At 36.0% G+C, this 15,351-nt stretch overlaps 2 protein-coding genes across 10 annotated transcripts in view; one reads left to right on the forward strand and one right to left on the reverse strand.

Moving 5' to 3' along the window:
• Positions 1-96: 96 nt before the first annotated feature.
• On the forward strand, positions 97-12,315 carry LOC110447920 (ESF1 homolog). The gene is made up of 14 exons (XM_021493909.1): positions 97-225; positions 886-1,341; positions 2,826-2,933; positions 3,804-3,976; positions 5,307-5,433; positions 5,971-6,130; positions 6,579-6,702; positions 7,212-7,341; positions 7,798-7,965; positions 8,401-8,576; positions 9,247-9,358; positions 9,896-9,969; positions 10,208-10,369; positions 10,812-12,315. The coding sequence occupies exons 2-14, from the start codon at positions 909-911 to the stop codon at positions 11,136-11,138; spliced, it is 2,274 nt and encodes a 757-aa protein (XP_021349584.1). The 5' UTR covers positions 97-225; positions 886-908; the 3' UTR covers positions 11,139-12,315.
• Positions 12,316-12,426: 111 nt separating this feature from the next.
• LOC110447921 (serine--tRNA ligase, mitochondrial-like) overlaps positions 12,427-15,351 on the reverse strand; it is a 32,683-nt gene continuing 29,758 nt past the window's right edge. The window contains exons 14-17 of one of the 9 annotated variants that reach the window (XR_002462657.1): positions 14,057-14,122; positions 13,285-13,813; positions 13,070-13,160; positions 12,563-12,886 (exon numbers count right to left, since the gene is read on the reverse strand). Coding sequence is in view for 1 of the 9 variants with exons in the window: in XM_021493911.1 (XP_021349586.1) it covers positions 13,688-13,813; positions 14,057-14,122 (192 nt within the window). In the remaining 8 variants the exon portion in view is untranslated. The other 8 variants (XR_002462655.1, XR_002462656.1, XR_002462653.1 and 5 more) reach the window with 8 other exon arrangements.

A 15,351-nucleotide genomic window follows, 5' to 3' on the forward strand; every position in this document is an offset into this window, starting at 1 on the left:
TATGTCAGTTATAAGAAAAAAATAATCATAAAGCTGGAACAACTTTACTGACATTTTTGTTTTATTTGCTGCTACAACGAAACGTAAACAATTTTACTTCCGGTAAAAACACGTGTGATATCCAGAAGCTGTCAACTCGAAACAAGAAGTTGTATGTTTATTCGGTATTTGGAATTTTCAAAGGACAATCCTTTTTTCTGAGGACAGAGAGAAGATCTGTTTGTTGTATGTATCATATTTGTTTGTTTGGAAATGTAATATTTGTGACAAGTCCCAAACATTTCTGCTGCTATCCTTGTCATTTAAATTAGCTTGTGCAAGTACATGTGTACTGTGTTAAAGGTTGATAAAGGACTACTAAAATTAAGGGTTGTCAAATTTATTTTAGTTATATTGCACTTGATCTCTTTTGAAGATGGGAGATGTGTGTCTCAGCATTGATCATATATAACATGATTGATACAGTCCCATTTGGCCTTTTGTTTGATTGATTAATATAATTTGTAACAATAAAAGTTACATGCATCAATTCAAACAGGAGTTGAAGTCATTTATTTAAAACAAACATTTTTCAATTTTTCAAGTACCTATTGTTAGTATTGTAGTAGTTTTTATGTTGTAAACTAAGACAAACTAACTATAGTGAATTAAACTACATTGCTATCTTCAAAAGTGGCAGAATAATCAGTTTATTGATGGTGGCCGCGTATTGGTAGAAGTAGAAATCTGTAGTGTTTTCACCTAATCTTGCCCAGAATTAATAGTCAAAAAAGTAAAGTCAGTATTCACAGTATGCATATCTCTTTTTTTCTGTTTGATGGCTTTATCTAAGCCCAACTGGGCTAGGTTCATCGTCGTGTACATGGCTTAATTTGTCTTCTTTAGGTCAAACACATCCTCTGACAAAGATGGAGGACGTTATGAAGGACAAGAGGTTCTCACACATTGCTATGGACCATCGGTTCCGTAGAATACCGCGACAGGACCGTAAGGTGAAAATTGACAAAAGATTCAAGGGTATGTTTTCTGACAAGAAATTTAAGATGAAATACACCATAGATAAAAGAGGACGTCCTTTGAACTTGTCAACAAATGAAGACCTCCATAAGTTTTATGAGTTGGACAGTGAAGAGGAAGATAGTGATGAAAGCGATGAGGATAGAGAGAAAAAGAAATTGAAAAAGAAACCTAAAATAGGCCAGGAAAATAAAGATGTCCTTGTTGATAGAAAGAAGTCTAGAGATAAAAGAAGTAAGGAGAAGGATGAAGATGAAGATTCTTTAAGTGATGAGGAAGCTGAATCCTCATCAAGTGATGATGAAGAGAAAGACAGTGAAACAGGTAATACCATTTATACATTATTCTCACATACAGCATATAAAGTGGGGCTAATATTTTGCGATTGTTCATATCAAAACTATTTCCCAGGGGTTAAATTTCACACAACATGGCCAGGAAAAAAATATGCATGTTGATTTGTGTGATGGGATTTAATTTACAAATGTTTTATCAAAATAACATTGATATCAAATTGTTGTTTACCTCCATTATTTGGCAGTAAAAGGGTAAATAGGACTTTTCTGCTATATCGTTATATGTTTACAATAATTATGAATAATCACTGAGTATTTAATTTAGTGCAATCTTTTGTGACTGCAAATCCCCCGCAAATATTACCAACTATACAGTATAATTTCAGAACCTTGAGTCAAAGCACCTTTATTGTAAGATTTGAGAAAGTAAACAATGTAACATAGAGTTCCTACAACATAGGTAGCAGAGTACAGTAGAAATGGCTTGATCCTTAAAATAAAGGGCATGTCTCATGATCAGATAAACATGGATAGCGGATTCATCCTGCACAACAAACCTACATACATATATATATATATATATATATAGGAATCCACCTGAAGAAGCCCTAGAAGGCAGAAAGGCCTAGCGGACGATCTGAAAAATTTGTTTTTATTCTATATATATATATATATATATACACTACATTTTGAATACTTTATTTTAGAAGAATGATTTTTTTTTCAAAAAGTGATTTCCCCAGATTTGGGACTTGTGAAAACCATATGGTTACCACATCAAAAAACACCAAAAAATGCAAAAAAGACATGATTTTTTAACCAAATATTTCACCTACCTGGTAACATAAATACTCACGTTTTAGCAAAGGTTATTCAACTAGATTTTTCACAATATTTACACATGTGCTGAGTACAAAAATAGACTACATACACAGATTTGTAAATGGCCAAAATGTAGTCTCAAACCAAATTCAATTTTTTTTAAATGTGAAGCCCACATAGTCCACTTCATCATGTATATGCCAATTTTAGTGCTGATTTTTTATTTTTAAATTTTGATACATGTAATATTACAGGGTTATTCATTGTACAAAAATTTCACCCATGGCCACCGTACACTACTGTACACTGCTACCATAGTGTCTTATATTTAATGATATTGGTGATTGCATGTAAATTGACTGTTGTAGTGCATTGTTGACCTGGTTTAACCTGAAAATGTGTATTCAGTATTTATGACTGAGATATACTGTTTTGTCTCATTTCTTTTTAGTCTGACCCATATTAAAAGATGAATATATATTTGATGTGAATATTTGATACAAGTAAATGTTCACCAGACAGTATATACATGTATCTCACCCTCTGTAATGCCAAACAATTCCTGGTATGCTTAATTCATATTTTGATTTAATAAATTCTGATTTTTTTTCGGTTGATTAAAAAAGACCATTGATCTTTTAAGTTTTAGGCATACACATCAGCTAACATTTTAGTTCCATTATTACGCAGATGTAAAAGGGAGAGATTTGGCCCGTGGAGAAGGAAACCTGGAGAGTTCCAGTGATGATGACGATGAGGAGGAGGAGGAGAAGGAAAAAGGGCTGACAAAATTAGTAGGTTAGTATATGAAACCAAGTTCTGCCTACACATCATTGCAGAATCTGTGTTTAAAGGGACACAATCCTGAAATCTTATCATGTAATTCGTTTGTTTTTGTGTGTGCTTACTAAAAGACTATTGTTCAAATTCAACATATAGATGTATATATAGTCTACAAAGTTTGGGAATATTAATTCTATGAATATATCACTGTAGCTATGCATTTCATAGCGCATAGGTACATGTAAACGTATTGGTCTTACACAAGGGTTTCATTTGTAGCCAGTAGCCGGTAAAATTACCTTTCTACCACAGCCATTTCACTGGCTACTTTAATGGAAAAATGAGAAGAATAGTAATGGGGTACTATATGAAAATGTACTGAAATTAACTGCCTACTTTGTTGGATACAAGTTACAGGAAATCTTATTGAAACCCTACATGGCAGTAAGTCTTATCAAAGGATCATGCCCTGTTGGTACAGTTGTTACAATTGGACCTGCAGTACAAGCTGTACTGAGGAAAACTTAGTGATGTGTTATTGTCAAGCAGTGATTGTTGGATTTCATCTGATATTTTTCAGTTCATACAATTGTATATATGTAACTTACTCTTTTTTTTTTCGGAAACCCCCCTCCCAAAAAACCTATTTATGATTTATATACTGTATGTATATAAATTATTGTAGCCAGTGCAAGAAGTAAGTAATTTATATTTGTGGTGCTGGATATGTGACTGAATTTTAAACCACAGATGAAGACTATTTGCAAACCATCGGTAGGTAATATGTATCTCTTTGTATCTCACAGATAAGACATCAATGGAAAGCCAATGTTATTTATCAGCATTTCATTAATTGATTAAATGTGATTTGAATTTTTACTCCAGATGGCGGAGTAGATCATAAATGGAATGAGCTGGACAGGGAGGCTCCAGAGGCCAGTGAACTGGGACTAAGACTGGCCGTATGTAACCTTGACTGGGACAGGATCAAGGCTGTAGACATCTTTGTCCTCCTCAGTTCCTTCCTACCAACAGGAGGGGCCCTACGCTCTGTAAAGGTTTGTCCTCCTCAGTTCTTTCCTACCCACAGGAGGGGTCCTGCGCTCTGTAAAGGTTTGTCCTCCCCAGTTCTTTCTTACCCACAGGAGGGGNTCCTACCCACAGGAGGGGTCCTGCGCTCTGTAAAGGTTTGTCCTCCTCAGTTCTTTCCTACCCACAGGAGGGGCCCTACGCTCTGTAAAGGTTTGTCCTCCTCAGTTCTTTCCTACCCACAGGAGGGGTCCTACGCTCTGTAAAGGTTTATCCTCCTCAATTCTTTCCAACCCACAGGAGGGGTCTGACGCTCTGTAAAGGTAGCTGTAACTCACAAGCATGTTGGGCTTGAATTTGTGTAGACTAGAGGATTGACCTATACCAAGGTACATTCTAAACCTGGGGTTTCCCTTCCCTTACTGTTAACCTGTGGATTTCCCTTCCCTTACTGTTAACATGGGGGTTTCCCTGCCATAACTGTTAACCTGGAGGTTTCCCTTCCCTTACTGTTAACCTTAGGGGTTTCCCTTCCCTTACTGTTAACCTGGGGATTTCTCTTCCCTTATTGTTAACCTGGGGGTTTCCCTGCCATAACTGTTAACCTGGGGGTTTCCCTGTCATAACTGTTAACATAGGGATTTCCCTTCCCTTACTGTTAGCCTGGGGATTTCCCTTCCCTTACTGTTAGCCTGGGGGTTTCCCTTCCCTTACTGTTAACCAGGGGATTCCCCTGCCTTTACTTTTATGTGAGTGGGAATCAGCCATATTCTGAAAAATCTTTCAATTAAATTGCCTGCCCTGAAAAGTTCCTAAGTTAAATTTTATCATCTCAGTAATATCCTTAAACTAAAATGTCACTTGAGAATTGACTCGGCTGTAAAAGGTCCTTAAATTACTGAATAGTTGTTATTTCGTGGGGCTAATATTTCAAGGTTTGTCCTCATTATTTTGTAGTAAATGGATAAACAGGGTTTTCTTTTATCTCTTCACATTTATTCATGGAGATGATTATTTATGGTATTAATATTTTCTGGGTATTAAGTTTTGTAATATCTTTGGTGACTGCAAATATAGAAACATTAAATCCCACACAAATATTACTAACTATACAAGTGTATGTAGATTGTCAGTTCAAATAAAAAATGTCCTTTTATCGCTCAGATTTTCAGAACTTAAAAAGTCCCTTTATCTGATTGACAACCCTTAAAAGCCCAGATTTTAATTTCATATGAATAAAAAATCCTGAAAATACCATACATTATATTGTAATATTTGATCAATGGATTCCTCAAGAAAGTTTGGAAAGATTTTCCAAAAGAGGCAACCCCAATGATTTATGTGTTAATCTATATGCAGATATACCCATCAGAGTTCGGCAAAACCAGAATGGCAGAGGAGGCAATAAAAGGCCCCACAGAGCTGGTCAAATCTACTAAAGTGGAGGGTTTTGATAGTGAGGAGGAAGTAACAGAGGATGCTGAGGGTAATTATAGCCTTTTGTCATAAAGAGGCTGGTGTGGTATCTCGGTATGTACAAAGGGAATTTGTGTGTGTATGTGAATCGGGTGAGGGTGAGTTTATGTCCGCAGGCAGGAGAAGTTGAAGGCATGCAGGGTGGGGTGGGGGTAGTTGGTATATGTTGGTGTATTTTAAAGGAAATTTTTGAGAGTAGAGAGGTTGATGGGTTCCATGTGTGTTGGGTTTTGTTTGGGAAGGCTTTGTGTGTTGTTTCACCTCTGTGTATCATAAATTTATTATTTAGTTACTGTTGCTGAAACTTTATTAGTTGAACACTTTAAAGTACCAGTAGGTGGTGAGAGTTTCTGATTGATATACAAATGTGCCCTTGAGGGACACAACAGTGGGGTGTCAGAGTTGGAATTTATGCTGTTCTTTGCCTCTAGTACTAGATTGAACAAACTGTTTTCCTTAGAACAAACAAAAATAGTCAATAGTTCTTTGTTAAAATTTGTTGATATAAATTCCTATATGACAATTTTTGTGCTTTTTTTCAACGCAGGAACAATATATCATCGAGAGAAGCTAAGGCAGTACCAGCTGACGAGATTGAAGTATTACTACGCCGTGGCTGAGTTTGATTCTGTGGACACCGCTAACACCATCTACGGGGCGTGTGATGGCACCGAGTATGAAAGTAGTGCCACACGTTTGGATTTAAGGTAGAAATCTACTCCGGACCCTGTATTCTTACTTAGTTCTCAAACAGGTGGTTGTTGACAGGTTATATAGTATCATAAACAGTGCATTCTCCTTGAAATAATCGTCTTAAAATTCACGAAAATTGGCTTTTAATGAGATTACAGAGTGATGATGCTGTACATAAAAACAGATCTCTATCTTATTAGAAAGAAGCTCCACCAATTCAGCTGAGGAGGAATTCTCCCAAGCCGAGTCGGTAGGAAGCAGCTAGTATTTAACAGATGACATTACATACCTATATTTGCTGTCATGATAAATTTCCTCTCATTACAAAGGGTGAATGAAAGGAAGAGTTCAACAGTTACACAACAGCAAATATTTCCTGGTATACAGTAATAAAAGTATAACACATTTAAATTTTATCTTGGTGTGCAAAGCTAATGTTAAATTGTTTCTGTCTGAACACAGGTTTATCCCCGATGATATGACGTTTGATGATCAGCAAGAGCTGAAATCGGTCTGCACCACCATGCCCACTTCTAATGTGTACAAACCGTCCATATTCTTCACATCAGCCCTTTGTCAATCCAAGGTAAAGCGTACAGCTTGCTTACCCAACTGCCACTGGTATTTATTTGGTTATCATGATTTAAGAAAGATCCAGTTGCCCGTAATTGTGATGATGTTTTAATGTCTGTTGTTCTCACAACCATTTTGTTTTTTTAACTCATTCACCCCTGAAGACACATTTGAACCCTTCCAATTCAAAAGTTGGAATAGTTCATTATAAAATTTCAGGGGTAAATGAGTTAAAAGTCCTGATAATTTTTGACCATGACATTTTCAATGATAAAACAGTAAAATTACTTTTTGAGATCAATCAATTAATTCATATAATAATAATTATCACAACCTAGTTTGTAGGTCGTCTCAAAGCGGTTCACAAATAAAATTAGATTATATCCTTGATAGAGGATTGTTTATTTTTAATCTGGGACTACATGTACAATAAGAAATTAGATAACTGCAAAATAATCTCTGCTAATGACTTACTACAGACAGCTTACTTAAGACATTAGTTTATTGTACTCCTTTGGACAGGTGGACCTTACCTGGGATGAAACTGACCATGACCGACTAAAGGTGACCATGCGTGCACCGTCCAAGATGGACACTGCCACAGAAGATGATTTCAAGGCCTATCTGGCTTCAAGTTCCGGAGAGGAAGATAGTGAGTAATAAAAAATCTGCCTTTTTTGAGGATTCAAAGTATAATGCTTGCAGCGTAGTTAACTGTGCTTCATCAGTGCATGTAAGTAGGCAAATTGTAAATCTTATAATGAAGTAGTGTGAGATATTTTTCATGCCTTCAACAAGAGGGGGCAGTGTTTCTCCTGTCAGACCCATCCGATCGTGTTTCAATTCATTGTCATGACTCGACCAACTTCATTTCTAAACAGATTTTGTCAGAGTTTATTCAAATGTAATTTATGAGAATTCATCAGATGAGTTCTTATTTTGGGTCCCAAGGTCAAAAATTACTGTTGCTATTCACAGATCAACTCTTTGCTATTTTGTCAACATATATTGCCATCATCTTTCAACCCCGAGGCCAAGGACGCATTCATGTCTGGGAGACATTTTCTAGTTTATAACAAATGTCACCATATTCTATTCTTACTTCCAGATCCTTACGGTAGTTTTTTGGGAGAATCGGATGATGAAAATCAGTCGGAGGAATCGGAAAGTGAAGAAAAGCAAATAGACAAATACAGGGCCCTCTTACAAAACATTCAGGAGACTGAGAAGGAACAGAAGGATAAGGACATAGGAATGGAGGTCACATGGGAACCAGGTCAGAGGTCAATTGTGGGTCGTCTGAAGGTCATTTAATATAGTGCAAGACTCGAAAACTTCAAAATTTCACATTTCATGTATAAATTTAATTTGAATAAAGTTTTGTTTGAGTACTTCTTTGGATGGCAGAGAGCTGCATATTGAAATTAGGTCTTGTACCTGTTTATGTAAATTCCACATTTCAATTTATTTAATTTGATATTTTTATGAAGTTTTGTATTTGAGTACCCCTTCCGATGGTGGATGTGCCAGCTTATCTACCGAGTTATCTTATCTTATCTTTGTTCAATTTTCAGCAGTGAATATGGTTACACTCAATACTGTGTCTTGCTACTAGGGTAAACTCATCCTTTCTGTACAAACCAGTTATGTTCAAATAAAATGACATTTCACCAGAAAATAAAAATCATTGAAAAATGTTGTTCATTCACAGGTTTAAAGCAGACAACAGAGAAACTCCTAAAAAAGAAGGAAGAAGAGAAGGACAGTACAACATGGGAGAAGTATCTGATAAAGAAAAAGGAGAAAAGACAGAAGAAAAGAGAGGAAAGACAGATGAAGGCTAAGGAAGAAAAGAAAGAAAACAAAGTGAAAGAGAAAACAAATAAGGTAAATTGTGGAGGGTAGTTTCTGTGTACTGGTATTCCGTCTTTGCGTATTGCAGAGTAACTTCTCTTGGGAGCAGGTATTGATTGTTACGTCATTGATTTGTGTGAGAAAATTATGTTGTTTTCTCAAAAATTGATGACGTTACTCTCACAAACAAGTGACGTAACAATCAATACCTGCTCCCAAGAGAAGATAACTCTGCAATATGCAAAGACGGAATAGTACCCGGGGTATGTGTATTTGCAAAACTAATCATTGTTATATTTGAGTGTAGCTTTACTGCTTACCAAGAAAGACATTTTATGACAATCTATAAATTGGGTGCAAATGTTGATGAAAAAGGGAAAAAAATAGAAAGTTTGGAGTGTTAATATCAGGGATGGATTCAAAACCAGATTTAGATGTAAATGCAGCCAGCGATGATGATGTAATTTCAGGGGCCTCTGTCTATACTGGAAGATTTGCAGATCTGTCTGTACTGGACACATCTGGGACTGTATAATTTGGTTAGTTCGCATATTTCTGTATTTCAGAAAGTACATGCACTTGGTATAAATTGTTAATTTTGTATGTTTGAAACCAAATTCTTTAAGTCTGTATTGAAGAGAATCCATTTTGACAGAGTATACTATATCTATATAATTTAATATCCAATTCAAATGTGTTGTAGAGTGACCGGGAAGATGTTCCTGAGGAGGGCGAGGCCGCGTTCAGCGATGATGATCTACCGGGCGGCGTTAACATGTCAGAGTTTATGGATGTCAACTCACAAGTCCAGAAAGGTTTGAATACAATCAAACAATATGATAGATCTTGTGTGGACCCTATCTTATCGTAATGTGTCCTTTATTTGAAGCAGATACATATAATATACACATCTCTGTTTAAAGAGTAGTCCATTAAAGACTCAAATGTATAAAAAAAAAAAAAAAAAAAAAGTTATCAAAAACCTTTTAATCTGAGGTCAAAAGCAGTTTATATTGACATAGTGTAAAGTTAACATGACCAAGTAAAGAGGGTCTTTACATTATATTGTTAGCTGTCATGTCTACAGCTAAAGTTAACATGACCAAGTAAAGGGTCTTTACATTATATATTGTTAGCTGCCATGTCTACAGCTAAAGTTAACATGACCAAGTAAAGGGTCTTTGCATTATATTGTTAGCTGACATGTCTACAGCTAAAGTTAACATGACCAAGTAAAGGGTCTTTACATTATATTGTTAGCTGACATGTCTACAGCTAAAGTTAACCAGCTGCTACTGGCTTCTCACTAGTTGGTTAATATTCTTTATTTTTTAAATTTCTTCTTAATATAGGAAAGAAGAAAAAGAAAAAGAGGGTAGTAGAAAAGCTAACTGAAGAGGAAAAGAAGGAGAAAGAAACAAAGGAGGTACAATGTTTAATAGCTTTACCGTCAACATGAGGATCGTGTTGGAGGACCATTCTTCATGGAAACTCGTCCATTTCCTTATGAGAGGAGAAGGAACGAATAGTTTGCCTGTACAAAAAATATCATTATTGAAGTCCAAAGCGTTTTGTCAGTGAGTTCAGGTGCTGTCCTTGTACATGTAACCCCGAAGTATGTCTGGCTTCTGCTGGTTGTTTATATTTTCCTGTTTATTTTGAAGGCGGAGCTTTCCCTGTTGATGATGGATGAGAAGGAGGATGACAGACATCACTTCAGCCTCAATGACCTTGTCAAGGACAACACAACGACAAAGAAGAAAAAGAGGAAATTCAAAAAGAAGGATTTGTTGAAAAGTAAAACCAAATCTGAAGATGATTTTAAGGTAATTTTGAAAAGATTATTTTTAATGATGTTACTGCTAAGTTCAAAGCCCAAACTTGATTGTAAGAGTAATCACTGGTGTAGCAAAATTAAGGAAAGCTGAACTAGCAAATATCAAGTTTTTTAATAAATTATTTACGTTTAACTTTATCAGTGACAATGTTTTGGTAGAAACACTTTGTAATGCATGTAACATTGTATGAATAGTTGATCTTGAATGTGTTAATCATTGGGACCTGTTGTCAATCATTGGCTTAGAGGTCCCAGGTCAGAGTCCTGTTGTAATTTCTGTCCTGTTAACTAGGTTACAAGGATGGATATGGAGAAATTCTTATATAATTGAATGGTTTGCATTAAATATTTATAACAAAAACTGAAAAACTGAAACAAGACAACTTGTTTGCTGACTCCTCACAGAAAGTGACCATTGTAATCTGTTACAGGTCGATGTTGGAGACGAGCGTTTCACGGCCATGTACTCGTCACACGTGTATAATCTCGATCCCACCGCACCCGAGTACAAACGTACCAAGGGCATGGAGGCCATCGTGGAAGAGAAACTCCAACGCAGTAAAAAGAAGCGTGATCAGCCCGGGGGTAGTAACAGGAAGAGGGACAGAGACGGGGACGTTACTGAACCTCAGACCAAAGTGAAACGGGACTCAAGTGTGAACGAACATCGTGGACAGGAAGCTTCATTAGAATCGCTAATTAAATCAGTAAAAACAAAGACACAGAGATACAACATAAAATCCAAATCAAAGAGATGACAGCATTGTCGTCAGATCTGATGGCTAAGGACTGAACTATCTCTAAACTTTAGCAAACAGTTGGCTCTCCATCTGTGGTATAAGTGTCTTTATTTTGTAGATTTTTTTTGCAGCTGAAACAAACCATATGATACTGTAAACCTCAGGTTCCTGGAAAAGCTGTATAGAAGGACCCTGTAGTATTTTATCAGGTTTGTCAGGCTTACAGGATACATTGGAACGTTGCTAGCCTTCATAATCTTCAGTGTCATTGACAGCAACCCAGGCAGGATTGTGAGACAACTGATCTCTTAGGATAATTTTGTTTTGGTAAAGGTCAAACAGTACCTTAAAAGTCTACTATATGGGACAACCACATTCAAGATAACCAGTAGAGGATTTTTAGATTGTGACTAAAATGTACACTAATCTATACAATGGCTGCTATGAATTCTCATTTAAATCTATATTCCAGGGTAAATGTCTTAAAATCTTAAACTTAGTATAAACAAATATTTATCTGCATCTCTGGTGTATTATTATACAAGTTATGTTTCTTGGATAATAAACAGGTTGTATGTAACAGGTCTGTGTCACTGAAAGAGGTCAAGGGTCAAAATAAGATGTTTACCTGTTGCAGAGCTTGAAGGAATTTTTCTTGTCATTCTGCAAGACGAAGATAAAATGTTTCTGTCCAGTAAATGGATATGTTTACTTGATCCGTGGATGTTCAATGATGTAGTATGACATTTTGTTAATTTATTTCATTAGAAGATAGGTAACAGGACTGTGAATGAAGATTTTTTAGTATACTGACTGGTAGCCTTCACACCTGTATTTGATGATGAAGTAAATTATGTTAATAATGAAAACTATAACGCTTTTGTTTTATTTTAACCAGCAAAATTATTTCACATATTTCATTCACCATCTGCCATTACTGATAAGAGTTGTCTGGTGAGTAGCTCTCGTTTGATATGATTAACCATTTTACATTTTCATTCAAGAATACCAGTTCCACAGTTTCTTTTACCTATACAAACGAAACCGACATATTGACCTGATTTAAGACAATGCAAGTCTACATTGACCTGATCTAAGACAATGTAGGTCCATATTGACCTGATATAAGACAATGTAGGTCCATATTGACCTGATCTAAGACAAAGTAGGTCCACATTGACCTGATCTAAGACAATGAAGGCCCATATTGACCTGATCTAAGACAATGTAGGCCCAAATTGACATGATCTAAGACAATGTAGGTCCATATTGACCTGATCGAAGACAATGTAGGTCCAAATTGACTTGATCTAAGACAATGTAGGTTCACATTTACCTGATCTAAGACAATGTAGGCCCACATTGACCTGATCTAAGACAAAGTAGGTCCACATTGACCTGATCTAAGACAACTGTTTCACTTTGACCTGATCTAAGACAATGAAGGTCCATATTAACCTGATCTAAGACAATGTAGGTCCACATTGACTTGATCTAAGACAATGTAGGCCAACATTGACTTGATCTAGACAATGTAGGCCCACATTGACCTGATCTAAGACATGTAGGCCCACATTGACCGGATCTAAGATAATGTAGGTCCACATTGACCTGATCTAAGACAATGTAGGACCACATTGACCTGATCTAAGACAATGTAGGTCCATATTGACCTGATCTAAGACAATGTAGGTCCACATTGACTTGATCTAAGACAATGTAGGCCCAAATTGACCTGATCTAAGACAATGTAGGTCCATATTGACCTGATCTAAGACAATGTAGGTCCAAATTGACTTGATCTAAGACAATGTAGGTTCACATTGACCTGATCTAAGACATGTAGGCCCACATTGACCGGATCTAAGACAATGTAGGTCCACATTGACCTGATCTAAGACAACTGTTTCACTTTGACCTGATCTAAGACAATGAAGGTCCATATTAACCTGATCTAAGACAATGTAGGTCCACATTGACCTGATCTAAGACAACTGTTTCACTTTGACCTGATCTTAGACAATGTAGGTCCATATTAACCTGATCTAAGACAATGTAGGTCCACATTGACCTGATCTAAGACAATGTAGGCCCACATTGACCTGATCTAAGACGATGTAGGTCCACACTGACCTGATCTAAGACAATGTAGGCCCACATTGACCTGATCTAAGACAATGTAGGTCCACATTGACCTGATCTAAGACAATGTAGGACTTGACTTGATCTGAGACAATGTAGGCCAACATTGACTTGATCTAAACAACTGTTGTCATCAATCATTGACACATCTTTAATCTTTAATGTTTTATGCTTTGTGGAAGATTTATCGGGATACATTTTCCTTGAGCAATCACAACTCATTTTTCTTCATATTTTTAAGGAAGGACATTCCTATTTTCTCTTCACAGAAAATTACATATTGTTTTGTTTCCTGATCATGGACATTCCTTCACATATTTTTTGTTTAACGATCATTCCATGTTGTCCTGTCTTCCTTACAAGACAATTGTTCCACACCGTCCAGATTTCAGATGCAGTGTATTCCACATTCCACAAGAAAATCACTAGGACTCCCAATCCACTTTGGCATGTTTGATCCACTGAATGGTTGGCATGGCGTCTGACTTGGTCAACACTTTCCTGCCACCCATGAACGGCTGTAGAACCTCTGGGATGTTTATGCTTCCATCCTGTAAGAAACACATTTCAGCAAGTTACATGTGAAGGGCAAAATCAACACTGGGGGAACATGGATTTTACTGGCAAAGGACGAATATTTGACAGGATGTAAGTTGACCGGTATATACAGAACATATTATATCCCTTGGTGTTGGCGTACATTTTGTAACTACAGTTACTGTCTGAATCAAATTTCATTTTGCAAGTGCAATGTTTTTTGGGTTTTTTTTTCATTTGTTTTTATACAAGTGTACCTTGTTTTGAAAGTTCTCAAAAATGGCCATCACCATTCTGGGTACCGCACACGCTGTACCATTCACCTACAATCAAACATAACAAACACAGTGACATGTGGCTTAACTAAACATCAAAATGTATGTCCATATTGTGGCAGTAAGTACAATAGTATAAGAAAAATTCAGATTAAACAGGTTCAATATCTTTTTGCATTCAGTGGGACCAGGGTGCAGGTTCTGCTTTATACAGGTTTCTGTATTGTACTGGATTTTGTTTAGACAGATTTTAAAGGTTTTTTTTCAGAATTTTCGTTTCTTCAATTTTCAAACAAATATTTTTCTCAAAGTAATTAAATGTCAGATTTCTTTAATAGCCATATATATAAATTTGGGTTTTCAAACCGGTCAAATTTTGGTAACCGGTTATTCCGTCGATTTGGTAATCAAACGATAAACACAGACAATATGTTACATGTTTAGCAAATGTTCTATATAAAACACATATACATGTATATATTAATTAGCATAATTGTTTACTAGAGTATTTCAAGCTAAATGCAAAATATAGTTGCATGTAACCTCAGTAAGTATATTTCATGGAAAACAAATGTCAGAATACAGTAAGGTAGGATTCACTTACAGTTATCTGTATTAGAAATCATATGTGGTAATATTGCTCTTTAAAACAAAATTTGCTTGACACACGTTTTAAAACATGTTTGCTCATTCAAGTGTGTACTCTTCAGATTATATTTGCTATAATTCAGAGAAGTACAAGAGGCCCAATGGGTCTGCATTGCTCACCTGGTCTAAATCTCACACTTGTAACATTAAAAGTAATCTAAAATAAAGCTACAGGCAAAATATCAGTATTTATGGCTATAAGTCATTCAAAAGAACCTGTTAAGAGATTTAAAAACCATTTCACCCGTGACCTTAAAAGTCCAATAAGGTCATTACGTTGAACACATTTTATAGCCCTTCATCTCAGGATGAAACTTACAAAATATCACCACCCTATCCTTTTGTTTATTAAGATAAGGTCATTTAAATGTTTACACATATTTGACCAAATGTGACCTTGAAAGTGGGTCAAGGTTATTCAAATTAACAAGAGGCCCATGGGCCTTAACGGTCACCTGATATATTTATACAGAGAGTTGATTTTGTTTTTAACATGAACAGAAATATTATTCAAAGTGACAAAAAACAATAAAACCACCTTAATCAATATCTAGCATACAGATTTCAGACTAAAAAGTATTTGAAACTAGCACCTCTGATTCTAAACAAGGAAAATGAAGAAATTTTAG

This window comes from Mizuhopecten yessoensis, unplaced genomic scaffold (genome assembly GCF_002113885.1).
Source record: "Mizuhopecten yessoensis strain PY_sf001 unplaced genomic scaffold, ASM211388v2 scaffold3667, whole genome shotgun sequence".
Classification (NCBI taxonomy): Eukaryota; Metazoa; Mollusca; class Bivalvia; order Pectinida; family Pectinidae; genus Mizuhopecten; species Mizuhopecten yessoensis.

What these genes read in the sequence shown, in the direction of transcription:
- LOC110447920 (XM_021493909.1), top strand. Translation starts at nt 909, where the DNA reads ATGGAGGACGTTATGAAGGACAAGAGGTTCTCACACATTGCTATGGAC. An exon ending in GCCACACGTTTGGATTTAAG is followed by an intron (nt 6,131 to 6,578) that starts GTAGAAATCTAC and finishes GTCTGAACACAG; the next exon opens with GTTTATCCCCGATGATATGA. An exon ending in CAACTCACAAGTCCAGAAAG is followed by an intron (nt 9,359 to 9,895) that starts GTTTGAATACAA and finishes TTCTTAATATAG; the next exon opens with GAAAGAAGAAAAAGAAAAAG.